The following is a 20,177-nucleotide window of genomic DNA, read 5'->3' on the forward strand; positions in this document are numbered from 1 at the left end:
TTTTCATCTGCCGTTTCCTCACCTTCCTTCCACAGCAATATCCTAAAGCCTGCATGACCGGATCGATCTCACTCTCAAACACCTCGGCCAGTTTGGAGCAGTACTTGTACACCCGTGAAGTCTTGCGGTTGTACAACCAGGCGTTGTTGAACATCAACCAGATATCCTCCACGTACTGCCAAGGCTCTTGGTACTGCCCCGTGTCCAGTTTCCGCTTGATTGTTGACAGGTCCATGGGGTTCTTCACAATGTCAAAGTAGTCCTGATTCAGGAAAGGCGACGTCCGGTTTCAAAAAAAAAAAAAAAAAAAAAAAGTAAAAAAGATGTAGCAATTGAGGAGGTTGAAAGGAGCGCGAGAAGAGCGAGCACATCCAAGCAGCCAAGATGAGGGAGGAGGGGATGAAGTGCGCCGCCATCATCAGCAACGTCGAGCATTGCAGTTGGACCAGAGTAGGGAGAGAAGAGGGTGCAGGGGGACAATGTTGTTGAGCACTGCAGAAAAGAGGGTTTGTGTGCAAACAGAGAGACGTGACAACTTCGGCCCTCTAGCCCTTCGCTTTGCACCCTCACGCACATTTTTCTGCGAACTAGGGATGTGCCGATCACATATTTTGGCCTGCGAGTCCGAGTTTACCCTATTTTAAGGATTTGCCGATATCTGGCGATACCTTTTAAGCATCGATTTATATAGATCCGGTACCTCAGAGATGTATTCGGGGGGACTAAATGTCTTTTTAAAAGTTAAACAAAGCCAAACCTATATTATAGCCATAGAAAAAGGGGTTATTGGTACAATGGTTTTAATTAAATGAAGGTGGCTGCTTTGGTTATGATTTTTGTTTTGTTTTACATATATGTTTTACTGTACATTGTTTTTGTTCTGGGAACAGCGACAGGTTAACAGCCATGAGTCTGCAACCACTCATATCGCCCCCCAATTCCAAATATACAAACCTTTTTTTGTTTTTAAGACTATTGTACCTTTCTAAAATGGGAACTGGGCCTAAATGATGTCTGAACCACGACATGAGCAATACTCACATTGCATGACCCGCAATACATTAATTATTAGAGGTAATTTTTTGCGAGGCATATCTGCTCTTATAATGAGTGAGCGCTGTAGTCTTTCTCTGCCGATAACTTCTTAAGGGTGCTTTGCGTGACCATAAATGAGCAGTGAAAGTTGCTAGCTACGTGATCCATGGATCTTGGACACTTCAAATGTGTGCCACAATTATATATGCTTGAATTTGGTGCCTTTTAGTGACGTCTCAGCTGTCCCTCCACCTCAGTGACAATCGCTCCAATTAGCAATATAATTGCTTTGATATCTTATTTTTATAATTTATTACTCTCCTGAATATAATATATTTATTGCAAAGACAAAAAAAATCCTAACGGCCAAAAAGAAAATCCCTTATGATCATCTTATTTGAGGAAAAAAAACAACAACTACAGTAATACCTCGACATACGTGTAAAGTCTCTACGAGCATTGGGTGGAGCGCTGCATTTTTTCAGTGTTTTTCCCCCCGTTAGTAAGTGCGAATGGCGGAGCTTGTTCGCTAATACGAGAGGAGTACTACTTCCGTGGCAAGTTGGCAAGTGGTCATGCGTTATCCTATTGTGATGACATTTGTGTGGATAATTATTGAAGTATTTTGAAGGGAAGACAAAAGCAAACAACCCTTGATAGGTTGCATCTGAAAGTCAGAGTGGAGGCGGGGCAAATAGAGCCAACCCGGGAGAAGAAAGGTATCAAAATTTAAAACAAAATTAGATTTAAGTTTAGTGCAAGGTTAGATTAAACTTATTTTCGAGTGTGTCTGCATTGCAATCCAAGTTCATTTAAATTTGTTTATATTATGTTACGAGCGCGTTGCCGTGCAAAAAGTCCCCTCCCCTCTGTCCCTCTCTCTCTCCCCTCCGCGAAATCTGCCTAACTTTCGTACGATTAAACACATTTTAGTACTATTAAACCACCAGTTATTTGTTACTTGGTTAATAGATGGCAAATTAGAACAAATAAAATGTTTTTCCAATCCAATATCCTGATTTAGGTGTTTTTTTAGAGGGTTGGAACGAATTAATTTGTTTATATTTAATTTCTATGGGAAACGTTCATTTGAGTTACGAGTAAATCGACATACGAGCTCAGTCCCGGAACGCATTAAGCTCATATCTCGAGGTACCACTGTAGTTAACTTAAACTTCACACATCTTTTAGGGGTGCAAAGTTAATCAGGTGCAAAACTAAGAACTGAACCGGGCAGAAAGCAGGGAGCGCTTGACAGTTTTTAGCGAGACGGGGGTTGGCATTAACAGTGCCAGCAGACTGAGTGGCATCCATCAAGCCAACTTATGTGCTGAGGTGGGGCAAATAAAAAGGTACGCGCAGGTTTTCACCAGCATTTTAGCTTCTGTTAATCAGTAAGTTGGAAGAGATTTTGATGTTGAAGATTCAACCAAATTATTGGCATGAATTAGCAATTGATAGGCATTCCAAATTTCATCTATAGAATGCAGTGCATACGATGTATTTATTTTATAATCATGTAAACAATTTCGGGCACTAAATACACGTTCAAATGTACTCAATATGATTAATTACTGCCCCACCTCGACACACTACCTAATAACACACTGCTACTGGTGAGGAACTGAACTAGAAAGCAAGCGATGAAACACGAGAATGAACATTACAAATTAAGATTCACTACTGGCTAAAATAATGAATTCAAGACAGGGGAAAAAAATGGCAAATGAATCAGTATGATGAATAAAAGCAATTGGCTTATGAACCATAAGTTATTACATCTAAATTGTTTTATGAAATGTATCATTGGTAGTGTATCCTTAATAACTAGCACTTGTAATGACCAATATTCATTCATTACCTCGTTATCTTTTGCATTAGTCAATTAAATGGTCATAAGAGTAACTGCTTTGATTTACAGTGAGATAAAAAAGACACAGCAACCCACACGCAAATTGCATATGAACTTCACCCATGCAGTGGATCTAAAAATGAAGGAACTGTGGCATTTTGAATACTCAGCTATGACAGAAAAAATTATAGAAAGCTTGAAAGATGAAAAGTATGACCAAAATAATAAAAACTACATTTTTTTTAAAGGTGTTGAAGCAAAATGGCAGCCAGTGCAGTCCCTTACCAGGTTAGTTTTGTTACTAGTTCGAATACGTACGGGTATTCCCAGTAACTGGGGGTCCACCGGCTGACGGAAGGGGAGGGACTCGGGGTCCTGCCTGTACAAGGCCTCCAAGGTGGGCATCAGAGCTTGACGCAACTCCTCTGGCTTAAAGACTGGAGCAAAAAAACGGTAAAGGCATTATGTAAATGGCAAAAAAGAGATAAAAGAAGAAATATGGGATAGAATATGGGCTAAAAGTTTAAAATAAAAAAAATAATAAAACATCTATCTCATAATATAGGGTTCAATGATGACTCGGAGTGCTCTAATTTGATTGGTGATTCTCTATGCATTTTTTATGTCAATCAAATATGCACTGTATGTACTATTGTATTAGTTAACAGCCATAGTTACGTACGATGTGTTTAGTTCAATTGTCTTATACAGTGGGCTTTCAAAAGCATCGATGTAACGATACTGAAATGTTTTATCCAGATATGATATTCGATTGCGAAAGTACATGTGATCTGTTATTTATTTGTTGAGGACAACAAGTCACCAAACATTTATTGTCTTGTATTGTAGTACATTTGATTTTGCTCTACAGTTGATAGTAATGGAGAATATTTTTCGCATTTTTTTTGTCAAGTCATTGCATTGGATAACTTTATTCATCCCGTATTCGGGATATTTCATTGTCACAGTAGCAAGAGGGTGAGAATGCAGATACAGGAAAGCCATTTTAGACATAAATAGATAGGTAATAAGTAAGCTATTAAATAAATACGGGTGTTGCTGAAATAAATATGTACGTGCGCGTGTCAAATTTACTACAAGACAATAAATGTTTGGTGACTTGTCCTCAACAAATAAATAACAGAGCACATGTACTTTCGCAATTGAATATCATATCTGGATAAAACCTTTCAGTATCGTTACATCAATGCTTTTGAAAGCCCACTGTATAAGACAATTGAACTAAACACATCGTACGTAACTATGGCTGTTAACTAATACAATAGTACATACAGTGCATATTTGATTGACATAAAAAAACGCATTGAGAATCACCAATCAAATTAGAGCACCCAGTCATAATTGAACCCTGTATTATGAGATAGATGTTTTATTTTTTTAATTTTAAACTGCACGCACGCACACACACGTATACACATATGTATGTATACATACATTTATATAAATATACATACATACACATAGATGTACATGTATACATAATGTAGACATTGGCTTCCATCAGCAGAGTTAGAGGTCGAATCCATTACGGGGGGGAAAAAATGAAGTTAGGACTTACTTTTTTTCTTGCTCTGAGTGCTGGCTGGGGAGGCTGCCGAGGCCTCCTCTTGCTCTTTGGGCTCTTTTTTCACCTCGGGCTTCTTGTCTTCCACAGTTTCCACTGACAAAGACGCAGAGGAGGAAGATGTATCCATGGGCTCAACTTTACACCCATCTTCCGATGAATTCTCTTTCTTTATCTGGGGCATAGACATCATTGGTGAAAAACACGTGCCAACACACATGACTCAGAAGAACCCACTGGGAACATTCTTACCTCAACCTTCTCCTCTGCTTTAATGTCAGGCTCAACTTTTCCCATCTTCCCCAGAGACTTGCCATCACCTTGAGGTTCGTCGCCATCTTCCTCCTCTTCCTCCTGCTTTTTCACGTCCATTTTGATATCCTCTTCGACAGGTGCGGAGACTTCCTGTGGGGCGAGCTGGGAATTTGGATCTGTGCTGCTGCTGACTGAGGCTGGTGATGACACCTGACCATCTGCTGTTACGGGTGGCTTAGGAGACAGCTGCTATAAAAAATAAATAAAAAGAAAGAGCAGGTAGATACGGAGATCTGTGGTTAATTTAAATGTTTTTCTTAGAATGTGCAATAACAGTATTGGTTTATTTATTTACAGAAACGTACTGAAACTTTGTCAAATTGTGAGGAAATTAACAGGTGTCCACAATAAGTGCAATTTTTTTTCTCCCTTTTAGAGATTCGTTGTTTTTCCTCTTTAAATTATATCATAGATTGATTTCCTGACCCATGAATTGATAATTGTTTTATCACCATTTTGTTGTTTGTCCCGGGAGCTCGGCGTGACGATGTGTGTGTTCTTCTTGGAATAAACCTCAATGAAACATTGAGAAAATTGTTTTGAGCCTTGTAATTGCATCATGAGCTACCCGGAGGTTCCTAACCTTAGAAGCCAAAAGGTTCATTTAGTATATAATGTTTAGGCAGTTACACCAGTTGGTAGGTTGTTGATCTGTTTCCTCAATTTCGGTATTGCAAACGGAAAGACACCAAAGGTTCGGTGAGGTCAATGTAAAAATTGTTCATTTTTAGAGCGGATGGGGTTCATCCATCACTGCCAGTGGCATTCAATGAGTTAAGAAAAAATTTAAGTAGGGAGTAAAATCTACAGTAATCCCTCGAATATCGCGGTTAATGTAGAGCAGACATGGCCACGATAATCGAAAAATCGCAAAGTAGGGTCACCCCTATAACTTTTTTTTTCTTCAGTACAGAGTCCTAGTAGCAAAAGTGGCTTCCGCTTCCGGGTTTCAGCATGGATTTTCACATTTTTATGAACTTCAATATTTTTTTTCCTTCAGTGCTGAGTCCTAGTAGCAAAATTGGCTTCCACTTACGAGTTTCAGCATGGATTTTCACATTATTATGAACTTATTTTTTTTTCCTTCAGTGCTGAGTCCTAGTAGCAAAATAGGCTTCCGCTTATGAGTTTTAGCGTGGATTTTCAATTTTTTTATGAAATAATTTTTTCTCTTGAGTGCTGAGTCCTAGTAGCAAAAGTGGCTTCTGCTTACGACTTTCAGCATGGATTTTCGAATTTTTATGCAATTAAATATTTTTTTTCCCTTCAGTGCCTAGTCCTAGTAGCAAAAGTGGCTCCCGCTTATGAGTTTCAGCATGGATTTTCACATTTTTATGCACTTAAATATTTTTTTTCCTTCAGTGCCTAGTCCTAGTAGCAAAAGTGGCTTCCGCTTATGAGTTTCAGCATGGATTTTCACATTTTTATGAACTTAAATAAATATTTTTTTCCTTTGCAGGTGAGTCCTAGTAGCGAAAGTGGCTTCCGCTTACGACTTTCAGCATGGACTTTCACATTTTTATGAACTTAAATATTTTTTTCCCTTCAATGCTGAGTCCTAGTAGCAAAAGTGGCTTCTGCTTACAGGTGGACTTTCACATTTTTATGAACTTTTAAAAATAAATAAAAGAACGAAATTAAAAATAATTAATACCGATAAGTGAAGACGCGATAATGGAGGGATTGCTGTACTCACTGGGGTTGGTGGCAGCTGCAGTGGCACATGTGCATTCTGAAGAGGCACCGATGAAGCCTGAGCGGCCTGGGTGCCTGAGGTAGTAGCACCTCCAAGGGTCTGCTGTGGAAGCTGATTCACCTTCTCGGAACTCCCCGCGAGACCTTGTAATTGCTGCTGCTGCGATGCTTGCTGTTGATTCTGAGAAGGCAACTGGGGTGTGCTCGGGGTCTGCGGCTGCGGCGTCTGAGAACGAGGTAACGTGGGAGTCGACTGATGAGGTTGAGGCGTTAAGCTGCGTGCTGGTGAGGGAGAGTTTGTTCGCATGGGTGGACAGTGAGGAAATGTGCTGGGCTGGTTTGGCGTGGAGGATGGAGGCAAGTTAGGCAGAGGCCCTGAACCACAAACACCACCGGTCCCCATGGAGCCACCTGAGGCTGCAGAGCCCGGGGCGGGGGTGGCAGACTGGGCGGAAGGGCTGCCGGCCGGTAGCGAAGGCGGGGTTGACATCTGATTCTGCTGCAGAGGGAGCAAAGATGACAAACATCGTAAGGACTTTGACTTCCACTTGAATACATTTTCACCACTAAGGTGCACTACGTGATCTCTGGCCCTAAATATTCACCAGCGGCACAACGGCCTGTGATCCTGGCTGGTTCACGCCAATGGGACCAGAACCAAGAGCAGGACTGGTCCCAGGAAACTGGCCCGGTGGGAGGTACTGATTCTGTAGTTGCGTGGCATTTGGGTGACCCATCCTTGCTGAGCCAATACCCATCTGTAATGGAGACAATTTGGTTAAATATATAGCAATTCAAATGTATTTAAGAAGCTTTTTTTGCCCGAGTAAAAATTTTGAGACAAGGACCAAAACATTTTTTAAATATTTTGGGATCAGAAAAACGGCTACATTTTTGTGCATGAGGAGCACTTCACAGAAAATAACCCAAAGAAGATGTGGCAAGGAATACGACATATAACCAACTACAACAACAATACTATGTCTGTTAATGCAGATGCCTCACTAGCGGAGAATTTGAACCGTTTCTTTGCCCGCTTTGAGACTGACAAATCAGGCCCAGTCTCAACACCCCCACCACCACCCTGCAGCAATACACTGACGTTCCGGGAACAGGAAGTGAGACTGGTAATGCGGTCTGTGAACACCAGGAAGGCTGCGGGCCCTGACGGAGTACCTGGGAAGGTGCTCAAAGCCTGTGCTGACCAGCTGGCTGGAGTCTTCACAAATATTTTCAATTGTTCCCTGCAACTATCCATCATTCCATCTTGTCTGAAATCTGCCACCATCATCCCTGTCCCCAAAAAGCCAACCATTGGCAGCATGAATGATTATAGGCCTGTTGCCCTCACGCCTGTGATCATGAAGTGCTTTGAAAAGTTGGTAGCCCGCCATATCAGGAATACAATCTCTCCCTCAATTGACCCTCACCAGTTTGCTTACAGGGCAAACAGGTCCACTGATGATGCTATTGCCATTGCTCTTCATACAGCACTGAGCCATCTGGAACACCCTGGGAACTACGTGAGGATGCTCTTCATTGACTACAGCTCAGCCTTCAATACCATAAAACCGGACATTCTGACTAACAAACTCTCCCACCTTGGACTATCCTCTTCAATCTGCTGCTGGATAAAGGACTTCTTGACCAACCGCCCACAGACTGTTAGACTTGGTCCCCACCTCTCTTCCTCCATTACACTAAGCACTGGCTCCCCTCAAGGCTGTGTACTGAGTCCTCTTCTGTACTCCCTGTACACCTACGACTGTGCACCCACCCACCAGTCTAACGCCATCATCAAATTCGCTGACGACACCACTGTGGTCGGACTCATCTCAGGAGGGGATGAGTCGGCTTACAGAGATGAGGTCAACAATTTGTCTTCGTGGTGCTCGGTGAACAATCTCACACTGAACACCACGAAAACTAAAGAATTAATCTTGGACTTTCGCAAACACGGCACAGATCTGGCCCCACTCCTCATAAATGGAGTATGTGTAGACAGGGTCCAGTCCTTTAAATTCCTGGGGGTCCACGTCACGGACAAGCTCTCATGGTCTACAAACACCACGGCAGTGGTGAAGAAGGCTCAGACACGACTCCATTTCCTCAGGGTGCTCAGGAAGAACAACTTGGGCTCCAATCTTCTGAGAACCTTCTATAGAACCACTGTAGAGAGCATCCTGGCGTACGGCATCACAGTGTGGTACGCTGGAAGCACGGCGGCAGACAAAAAGGCCATGCAGAAAGTGATTAACACTGCCCAGAGGATTGTCGGCTGCTCTCTGCCCTCACTTGAAGACATTGCCAGCCCGCGTTACCTCAGCAGAGCCAAGCACATCATAGGGGACCCTTACCACCCTGGTCACAATCTGTTCCAGCTGCTGCCCTCTGGCAGACGCTATAGGTCCCACAAAGCTCGGACAAATAGGCTTAAGGATAGCTTTTTCCCCACATCCATCAGACATCTAAACTCGCGCTAACATACACACATTCCCTTCTGCGGCATATGAATAGATGTTTGGTTGGTGATCTGCCGCCTCCTAGCTGACTTGAAGGAAGGTAAGTGGCAGACAGTGTGCGGTAATCGAGAGGTAAGCGACCTGTATGTAATCGCGAGGTAATCGAGAGGTAAGCGACCTGTATGTAATCGCGAGGTAAGCGACCTGTATCCACAACAGCGGAATGACAAATTACAAGTCCGTAACTTACACTTATTTAGGTCTCTTGCCGACTAAACGTAGCTTATGGAGAAGCACCATCAATTTCGTCACACGCAGTTTCTGCGTGTGATGACAAGTAGGCTTTTTTGTGTTGTGGTAATGACGACATGGCCTATGTCCGATTATTATTATTATTATTATTATTATGTGTTGAACAAATCATGACTGCAGCTCCAAATGAGGCATTTGTCAAACACTACCACAAATGTTATTCTGATGCTTTTCATACCAAAGATTACATAAATGCTAGATGTTTCGATGCAGTAATTACCAACCTGGTTCATCGGAGAACTGAGGGGAAGAGGAGGTGTTGACCTTTGACCCATTGACTGCATCCCCATTTGGTTGAACTGGTTCATTCCTGAACGGTAAAGAGTGTTTACATGTTTTATAGAGAACATTTCCAGAAACAACATTTGATAAGTTAGTCTTAAAAGGTTTCAAATGTCAAATTCTCCCGGTCTCAAGTTTTATGTAAAAGCTGACATGTTAGAATCAATAAATTAAATCCTAATTTTTGAAAATGTAATAATCATTGTCAATTCTTGTTCCCCTGTGGCTTTTAAATGCAATGCTCCACTGGAAGATGAAGAGTCTCACCTCCTGGGCTCTGCATCCTGTTAGGCATCTGATTTGGTCCTCCGGGTCGTATCATGGACGGATCAGAATGAGGACCATCTGATAGGGTGAGAAATTGACACAAAAACACGTGATTTAATATTGACTACTACAGAATACAAGAGGCAAGGCAAAACTAAAAATGAGGAAATTGTAATGTAAGACAATTCAAGTGATACATAAATTAAATCTGTAAGACACTGAAAAAAAATTAACGAGAATTCAATATAAAACAAAGAAACAGATGTAAAACAAAAGACACACTATGGGGATTTGAACAATAGGGGCAGATATGAATATGCTTTCATAAATGTAGACCAGCTTTATGATATTAGTGTATCCACTGATTTAAAAATTCATCAGAAACAAGTGCAATGATTTCATGGCCAGTTAATGGTCCAGTTCCAAATTTGGATTAGCTACAGCTTTTTAATTGCTTTTTGTTGAGACATGTAAATAAACCATTGCAATAATCCAATCTACTATGAATAACTAAACAAACAAATAAACAAACTCCCCCCAAAATACCACAGAGAAAGATTTTAGATGCCAATATGTATTGTGACTAATATGGACACAAGGAACTACAGTGGTACCTCGACATACAAGTGCCCCGACATACAAGCAATTTGAGATAAGAGTAAAATTTCGAGCAAATATTTATCTTGAGATACGAGACAAATTTTGATCTACGAGCAGACAGCGGACGTGAGAGGCTGCTCATACGAACATCATGGGCACTGTCTTTCTGGTCGCAACTCCCTCGTGTAATGTCTCTACGAGTACTGGGCGGAGCATTGCATTTTTTCTGTGTTTTTTTTTCCCCCGTTAGTCAGTGCGAATGGCGGAGCATTCGCTAATACGAGGAATATATATTACTTCTCGTTGGCAAGTGGTCGTGCGTTATCCTATTGGAATGCATTAAGCTTGTATCTCGAGGTACCACTGTATTTGAAAGGCTACAAACTGAAGGTGTACAAACTTGGAGGTTGTCCTGGGGCCATGGTAGGCTGACCCAGGCTGAGAGCCCCCTGTGGGAAGCCGGATGAGGCCAAGCTAGGTTGCCCAGGCATCATTCCCTGCTTTTGTAGACGCGTCCTTCGCTTCTCTTCAAGCTCCTTTTGGATTTTGTAAATCTTCTCTGCTAGGAGGTGGTAGTACTCCGCCTTGAGAAGAATAGAAGCATGTACGTTCTGATTGACACCATTCTTTTACTACGATTATCGAATACAAAATAATTCTTGTAGCGCTTACCCTACTATTGGCGGACTCATACATGTCCCCCTCAACTTTACGAGCATATGCCACTAGATTTTCCATCCGTCGGTCCTTCAGGGCAGCTGGGTCAGGAGTGGGAAATATAGCCTGAACCCTGGTCACAAACAAATAACAGATATTTTCATCCTTCAGCTGCGAATGAGTGTCGATGAAGTAAAAAGTGTTGCTAGCAATTTCACACTGAAAAATTACCCTCAATTATTGAATGGCCCTCGTATGATTTATTTTAATGTTAAAAAAAACAACTCACAGTTTATGCACTAGATGGTTGCGCAGGTCTTGTGTGATGTCTTCATGCCAAGACTTCCGCATAGCTGCAGAAGGAGGAGCTGCAGTAGGTAAGGATCCCAGGCTTCCCACTCCATCATTCATCAAACTGTTTTGAAGATCCAGAGTGGACCAGAAAAGGAAAACCGTGTTTAGCATAAGCAGTCTAATTTAAAGAAAAGCTAAACACTTAAAGCTGTTTAAGTCAGTCCTACCTTGGCGTGTTCATACTGTTTTGCAACATGGCATCTGGTAGCAGGGACCCCTGATGGTTTGGGGGCTGCACACCACCATTAACTCCCATCGAGTTGCCTCCTGGGTAGAGATATAAATACTCCATTAAAATTAGTTCAGGTCTGCGGTGAACAGTAGTACTTTGAAATATAGATTCAATTAGTTCCATGACCAACCGAGCCTCAATTCACAGTTTTTTTTTTTTTTAGATTACAACTTTATTTCATCCAGTATTCAGGAAATTCCCTTGGTTGCAGTAGCAAGACAGTAAAAAGCACAGACACAGAAGACATTGTAGACCTAGGTAAAAAACTGGAGCCATGCACAGGAAGCCCACAAGGTGGGGACATTCTGCAGACTGAAACTGAAGCTTACTAAAGCTGTATTATTGATAGACCGCATTCTTTGGGTATTTATGCTTTGTATCCCACCTAGTGGCCTCGACACACACACCATAAATTGGTGACCTGTTAGAGAAAATCCTTGCATATATTTCTACTTATTTAACCAATATGTATTCAAAATAAATGCAAAAATAGTTTTGTCCTGTTCAATGAAGTACCTAGTGTGTATAGGTAACTGTAGCTCTTCTTTTCATTACACCATTGTTTCATTAATCCCCTTAACTTTGCAGTATCCTAATCAAAAATAAAATGCAAAAACACGAATGAATCGACATATATCTTACTTTTCGGACTGTACGTCGCACCTGATTATTAGTCGCACTAGCCCAAAAAAATGCACAACGAAAGGCGATAAAAACTATATATATATAACTATATAACTATATATATATATATATAACTATAAATATATATATATATAACTATATATATATATAACTATATATATATAACTATATATATATATATATAACTATATATATATAACTATATATATATATATATAACTATATATATATATAACTATATATATATATAACTATATATATATATATAACTATATATATATATATATATATATATATATAACTATATATATATATATATATATATATAACTATATATAACTATATATATATATATATATAACTATATATATATATAACTATATATATATATATATATATATATATATATATATATATATATATATATATAACTATATATATATATATATATATATATATATATATATATATATATATATATATATAAGTTGCACTGAAGTATGTCAGTTTTGTGTAATTTAAATGATATAAATTCAAAACAAAGAACATAGATCAGTATTCATAGTGTAGGAACAATAAAACAAACTTGGTACGTCGCTCGCCAATGTTGAAATTATCAATTATCAATTATATTTTGTGGTTTAACGTACAAATAAGAGGTGGAATGATATAATATTTGTTGAAAATGTTCACACAAGTCACACCGCGGACATAACTCTAAAAAAATATGTGATTTATAGTCCGGAAAATACGGTACTAACTTGAAAAACTTGTTTGTTCAGTAAGTTAAAGTACAACTGTCAATCAAAAAATGAACATACAGGACACAAAAAACTAACCCATGACATTCAGATTCCTCATTCCAGGTTGCCCCTGCATCCCCTGGTTTTGCATGTTCGCCTGGGGTGGCTGTGGCTGCATCTGGTTGCCCTGGTAAGTAAGACCAAGCGCAGCATAGGCCCTCTCAATGGAGCTGGGATCAATCTGACTTGGTGGGTTCAGGTTTGGAGTAGTAGACTGTCCACCTGGTACTCCTGAACCTAAAGAGTTCACCAAACCAAGCCCTGCGCTGCTAACGAGCGCTGTAGTGATGGAGAGATGAATAAGAGGACATACATTAATGAAATTAGATAAACCAAAGCTACAAAAAGGCATCTTTGGTGTCTATAAGGTTCTGGGTGACGTAATATAATAGATAATAGTCTTGCATGGGAAAAAAACACATTCATTCATGTAAACACCAAGAGGACCACTCACATTGCTGGTTCCTCTTGTCTCCAGCATTTTTCAAAGGTAGGCATACAGGACAATCATGTCGCGTGCAATTCTTCCAATGTGAGATGATCTGTCTTGATGAGGCACAATGCGCCACTGAGATGATTAAAAGAAAAAAAACATAACAGAAATAACTTTAACGAAGAGCAGAAGGTAAAGAATGACAGTGATAATTCAGGAAGAAAACCAGAACAGGCTAGTGAAACATTGGTCTAAAAGTCTAAATAGTCTGATCCTGTGATATGCAAAGTATATGTATTCAAACATGATGACAAGTAGTCAAGTAAAATAAGAAGTCTTGGTTACATTTGACATACTGTATTTTCTGAACTATAAGGCGCAACTAAAAGACCCCAATTTTCTCAAAATCAGGCAGTGCACCTTCTATATAGATCAATTTTGGTTAATCATTGTATTAAATTCCCTTTAGCACAGCTCCATCTAGTTGATGTATAAGTCCTAACCACTACTACTACTACTATTACTACTACTACGGCTCTATTTAGTAGATGTATAACACAATCCCTTAACACAACTACCACCACCACTACTACTGTGTTTTATAATCCAGTGCTCTTTATACTATATATGAAACCAATTTTAAGATTTAAGGCCATTCATTGAAGGTGCGCCTTGCCTTATCTCTTTGATTTACAACAAACTCACCCTGGCAGGACTTGCCAGCCTGGCAATGAGTCATGTGGTTAAGTACGTTCTTCATGGTGCGACAGTGAGGCAGTTTGCACGGCTTTACTTCCACATTAGCTTGCTCTCTTCTCTGACACTTATGAGCGTGGAGCAAGAGAACCAGTTGCTGCTGGATAAGCTTACGCTTCTCTGGGTCTGCTGTAGGAGGCCCAGTGCAGGGACCTGACCCGACAGCACCCAGTCCAACCTGTGCTGCTCCCACTGCTGCTGATCCGCCAATGCCTGGAGGTTGCTGCGGTGTCTTGTGACAAGAGATAGAACATTGATTTTTAAATGAGTGACTTCTTTTAGAAGGGAAAAGGACAAGTGCCTAGAAACATCAACATAAAACAATACAAATAAATTACATGGGAGTGCCAAAATATCTCTATGTAGAACACCAATGATATTAGTTCCCAAAACATCCGGAAAACATGCTAAGATGTATTATTAAGCAGCCGTCCCCAACATTTTTCTCGCTATTTTCCCAACTAATGGGGAGGGCGACCACTCAAGAAAAAAAAAAGTCCCAAGCATAATAGCAATTATTTATTATTATTATAACAATTTTTTCTCATTATAAGAAGGAGGGCGAGATTGAAAACCTTAATATTTATTACTCTGACAGACCAGGTGGATCGCGGACCGATACTGGTCCACGGACCGGTGATTGGGGACCACTGTTATAAAGTATAAAGTCCTGGTTGTCTTGATAGGTGACGGCGACAGAAATAAAACTCTTTCCTATTCTCTTTATGTACGTTGCAGGCTCACGTGTAATAATAATAATAATAATAATAATAATAATAATAATAATAATCGGACATAGGCCATGTCGTCATTACCACAACACAAAAAGCCTACTTGTCATCACACGCAGAAACTGCGTGATTTCATGTCTTCACTCCGATTAATTCCTTCCCCCCCACACAAACAAATGCCGAAATCAAATAATATCCTATTTGGTTGAAGAACTACATATCATCTGATCTTGACAATTTAATTAAATTCAACCTTTTTCCCCTAGATCGTTTCCACGATGGACTTTTCTGCTTGAATCAAATACTTTGAGCAATTTAGAAGTTTGTGTCTATTTAAGTTGAATTTTACTGAGACTTGAATCGTACTGGAAAGATCAATAATTACATTCAAAGTTGACAGACAAGCAGACACCCAGTGGCATTCAAAATGATGGATAATTTAGTGATTACTTTGTTAAGAAAAAGAAGTGTTTGACCAAAATCCAATAGATAAACTTAACCAAACAACTTTGAGATTCGACTCAGGACAGTATTGTTTGGCCATAGTGCGGACCTCTGGACCAAGATACTACAGTGGATACAAAATATATTTTTAAGAGTAAAGAACAAAGTCTAACCATTCCAGGAATGCCTTGATTCGCTGTCACCTTTTTGTCCATGTTAAACTGGCCGGCCATACTGTTAGCCATTGCGGCCTTATTCTGGAGTTGTGGGCTCAGGCCTGCTCCAGGCATCCCCGGACCAGCAGACTGACCATAGGGACCACCATAGGGGCCCGCATTGGCAATCATATTCATCTGTGAAAGGCAAGGAGAAAACAAATATATTGGAAAGAAGAAAAAATGGTAATGGAATTGGACCGCATCATTATTTCGAATTTAACCCCTCTTTTCCCTTATTGAATTTTACATTATAACATATATCAACATAAGTTGTATGAATCCTCATATACATTTCATAATAAATAAAGGGCTAGAATAGATCATTTTAACATCATTTCTTCAGTGTATGCGTGTGATTTAATAAAGTTCTATGAAGTTTGGGGCTTGCATTTTATTTTTTATTTTTTACACTAGTTTCTTGACTTTTACTGCAAATGAAAATCGGCTCCAAATATCAATTCTTGGTATCCTCTAACTCAAGGGTGTCAAACTCGGGTTGGTTCGCGGGCCACATTAACGTCAACTTGATTTCATGCGGGCCGGACCATTTTAGATATAATATTTATATATTTTTTTATAAATGGATTAAAAGAACTGGATTAAAAGCCCTGAATATTCCGTTTTTTAATAGATCTAAAACAATGTTTATTTTAGCTTTTTTTAAATATATTTTTAGATTTTACAAAATGATTTTTGAACTAAAAACACAGAAAAAAATGATTAAAAAATTACAATTGTTGATTTACAAGGGGGAAAATCAGGAAATTTAATATACATCTATACTCTTCATTTTAATTTGATCCTAAAACAGAAAGTCTGCACTCATCATTTATTTTCCCGGGCCACACAAAATGATGCGCCGGGCCAGATTTGGCCCCCGGGCCGCCACTTTGACACATGTGCTCTAACTACTAATAATCAGTATCTGTATCAGTCCTAAAAAAACTAGATCGATCGATCACTTGTAAAATGAGAGGAAGAAAGTGGTGCCAAAATGATTGCGGACAAAAAGCGGGGTTACTAACATACGTGGGAGGCTTTGGGGTTGTCAAAGCACTTCCTCAATACATTGTTGGGATTCATGTAATGGAAAATAAGCATTAAAAAAATCCAATGACGTAATTTTTGGAGGATTAAAAATCTTGTTTTTGTAGTGTCATTAATTTTACGATATTTGAAAACACTAACATTGTCCCCCTTATTTTGGAAGTTTGCAATATATATATATATATATATATATATATATATATATATATATATATATATATATATATATATATATATATATATATATATATATATATATATAGTGTTATTAAAAATTAAAGATTTTTCACCAGATGTCTTTAGGAAGACTGGTTGACTCAACATTTCCACATTGTATACATACAATGTTACAAAATACAACTGCTATATAAAAAGGATCCAGGAAGCTTTTACGAAGCAAAACAAGCGTGTTCAAAAACTATGTCCTGGATAAAAATGCAGTGGACTGCAACAACCAAAAATAAAAAGAAACTCCCATGCACAATGTTCCTTCCTTATGATCAATATTTGCTTTTCAACATTGGAATATCTCATTTCCATAAAGTGACATTCATGATTCAGCTAAAAGTTCCGCCAAAAATGTGTTTACCTTGTTCAGTGCTCCTGGTTGCTGTGGTCGAATCCCTGGCTGACCACCGGACCCCATTGGCTGACCACCCTGCTGCTGCTGCTGCTGTAGTGTTTCGGCTAAAAGATTACTGTTGTTCCCCATACCGGCACTTGCCGGGTAACCCATTCTTGACGAGCCGTTCATCACGTGACCCGCCATTAAGCCTTGCTGTTGCTGTCCATTGCTGCCCCTCTGGGCACCCAACATGGCAGTGGCCCGATTCAGCGGAGACCCCCCTCCGATCATGCCAACCTGCTGCATTAGTCCATGTTGTTGCTGCTGACCCTGGGGAGGCATTCCTTGAGGTGCGCCGGGGGAGATGTTGACAGCTCCTAACATGCCCATGGAAGCCCCTGGTCCCGTATTGTTGGAAGTAGGACCACCCTGCTGTGACGGTGCACTCGTTCGAAGAAGTTCCGACAGCTGTTTGTTTTTTGCGGCAGCATCCTGGCCCCCCATACCAATCCCTCCAAGACTGGTATGGAGTTGGTTGATGTCCCCACCATTGGTCAGCCCTAAGTCTGAGGAGCTGATGAGCTCATCTGGCAGATCGTGCTCAAGGTCAAAGAGCGAACCGAAATCTAGAAGCAACAAAGTTACAATTCAGAGGCGAGTAAAATAAATGAGGTTTAAACAGCGGTTTCAGATGTTCAAATTTAACAGACATATCCCCATGTTGTTCAGTTTATTTGGGTCACTTTGGTTTTGAAATCTAGAATGCTATTGTCTTTAGTCATTCAGTGATTTTGACCATCAGTTTATTGGTACATTTTATGATCCAGTTGGTGGATCATTAAACTATTAAAAGGAACTTTAGAAGGTACAGGAAAAATAGGCGTACATTTTACACTAAGAATAAATGCATAGAAATGTGAGCAAAAGTTCAACTCGAGGCGCCGTAAAAAAAAAAAAAATCCAGCGCGCCGAATCATTTTAAGTGGGGTTTAAGTTTATCGAATTGGCGTTTCATGCAAAAACTAAATTGCAAATTTTCATCATTATTAGTTACTGTATGTTAAGATATTGCAATCCTTCTGTATACAATTTCTTATCATAATTAAACCATTTAAACCAAACAAACATTTTCTATTAGAATTATGAAGATCCATTAAGTCATCGTGCACATAAGCAATATTATAATAGTTGTTCAGTACCGTATATAATAATAAGATTTCAGTCCTAACAGTTCGATTAGTCCTAACCTGAATTTTTATCCATCAATGATATTGATGGCACTAGACATGCAATTCATTTTAACTTCATTTGGCAGAGGAACTAATTTGATTTGACCCCCATAGTCAAATTGAATTTTACACCTGGTGTCATCCGTGGCAGCCAGAGATGGGGTCAAAGAAAATTTTGGAGGGAATACAAAAAATATAAACATACTTTAAGAAAAAAAATCTGCACATGTACTCGTGCAAGAAATGTCATGCAACTTGATAAAAATTTTACACTGCACTGTCAGAACACCTGAAAACAAAAATGTGAGTCCCTTTTTAGGGATAATTTGGAGCCTTACTGGGGGGAAACAATTAAAATTAAAAAAGTCAAGATAAAAAAAGTATTTTTACTACACTACTGACTTAAAGAAAATCTAAATCCCAGTGTCAAATATTTTCATATATCAGAAATGATCACTGACAGCTATCATAACACTCGTCTACAACTTCCAATACAACCGTGTTGCAATGTTGCATAGTACAACACATTTTTAACAATATTGTTGTACATTATTTTGCTAGTAAGCAAATATATCTTTAAAACACGATGTTTTTGAGCCATTATCGATTCCATGAAGAGGTTGCGTCGTCCAATAAATTTCATACAAAAAAAATTAAAGATCAAATTTACAGACAACCCATAGAATGTGTTTGTTGTATTTTTATTTTATATTTATATAAAACCACCGGACACCAAAATATAACTCATACGCTGCAACTTAGAGCGATAGAATCCAATCATTTTTACTTAAATTTATGCACGATGCAAATGTGCAAACTGTAATTGAAAAAGGAAAAAAAATGTGACAATAAGGTCAAAACAACTATGAGAATGAATCCTATTTAATAAATTTGTGAAACAACTGCTGTCCACGCCTCCCCCAAAGTATCTTGTCGTCCTCTAGTTTTCAAGAAGAACCGTCAAAAGAGAAGTTAACAGTGTTTTTGCTCATTTTTCCCCTCAAAAAGATGTCATTGCACAATAAAATTAAGATTAAGACGAATTCAAGGGGCTTAGAAAAGTGTGCATCGATTATTCGTGAAGCAGCGGAGTATTGTCGGTGTTCTTGCAGACAATGGACGGACAAGCAGAGAGGCATTGTCGATAAAACAAAAGTGAAAACCACTTGGCCTCAAGATCTAAAAGGAGACATTTTCAAGTGCTCGTTGAGAGAACTCGATCTGTATTTTTTTTCTTTTTTAAAGTCGACGGACTACGTTTCCTGTCGGATTTATACGCTTTACACAACTTCAATCAAGTGTCGAACAATGGTTAGCCGCTTTACGACAATTGTTCATTAATCCAGTCTTTCTTCGCAGATCACAACACTTTACACTCTTTCGTAATGCGATCACAAATCTCCCCCAAAACACCACCAACATTTATTGACAAATGGAGAAAAAAAAGTGATGAATTTGCTTCGCCGATTTGTTTAGCTTTCCGGCTAACCAATGCAGATGAGCCGGTTGCAGTAGTATTTTTTTTAAGCTAGCCCATTCTTGTAGCGTCACTTTCTCCCAAACGCTATTATTAAAAGTTTTTTCGTCCTCGTTGATAAACAAAAACGACACCAGTCATGCGTACAACAACCCCCGTCCATTTTGTCGACTTTTAAAAG

General features: G+C 39.3%; 1 protein-coding gene across 11 annotated transcripts in view; it reads right to left on the bottom strand.

Annotated features, from left to right (window-relative positions):
* Window positions 1–20,177, bottom strand: part of ep300b (EP300 lysine acetyltransferase b) — a 39,139-nt gene that overhangs the window by 17,004 nt on the left and 1,958 nt on the right. For 4 of the 11 annotated variants that reach the window (XM_077619935.1, XM_077619940.1, XM_077619942.1 and 1 more), the window contains exons 2-18: window positions 17,315–17,916; window positions 15,634–15,813; window positions 14,235–14,517; window positions 13,551–13,664; window positions 13,133–13,375; window positions 11,584–11,683; window positions 11,352–11,477; window positions 11,078–11,195; window positions 10,806–10,989; window positions 9,806–9,883; window positions 9,481–9,566; window positions 7,088–7,240; window positions 6,484–6,981; window positions 4,725–4,976; window positions 4,467–4,647; window positions 3,206–3,324; window positions 23–262 (exon numbers count right to left, since the gene is read on the bottom strand). In XM_077619935.1, coding sequence (XP_077476061.1) covers window positions 23–262; window positions 3,206–3,324; window positions 4,467–4,647; window positions 4,725–4,976; window positions 6,484–6,981; window positions 7,088–7,240; window positions 9,481–9,566; window positions 9,806–9,883; window positions 10,806–10,989; window positions 11,078–11,195; window positions 11,352–11,477; window positions 11,584–11,683; window positions 13,133–13,375; window positions 13,551–13,664; window positions 14,235–14,517; window positions 15,634–15,813; window positions 17,315–17,916 — 3,557 coding nt within the window. The remainder of the gene's footprint in view (window positions 1–22; window positions 263–3,205; window positions 3,325–4,466; window positions 4,648–4,724; window positions 4,977–6,483; window positions 6,982–7,087; window positions 7,241–9,480; window positions 9,567–9,805; window positions 9,884–10,805; window positions 10,990–11,077; window positions 11,196–11,351; window positions 11,478–11,583; window positions 11,684–13,132; window positions 13,376–13,550; window positions 13,665–14,234; window positions 14,518–15,633; window positions 15,814–17,314; window positions 17,917–20,177) is intronic. The other 7 variants (XM_077619936.1, XM_077619944.1, XM_077619945.1 and 4 more) reach the window with 4 other exon arrangements.

The sequence above is a fragment of the Stigmatopora argus genome, chromosome 14 (genome assembly GCF_051989625.1).
Source record: "Stigmatopora argus isolate UIUO_Sarg chromosome 14, RoL_Sarg_1.0, whole genome shotgun sequence".
Lineage (NCBI taxonomy): Eukaryota > Metazoa > Chordata > Actinopteri > Syngnathiformes > Syngnathidae > Stigmatopora > Stigmatopora argus.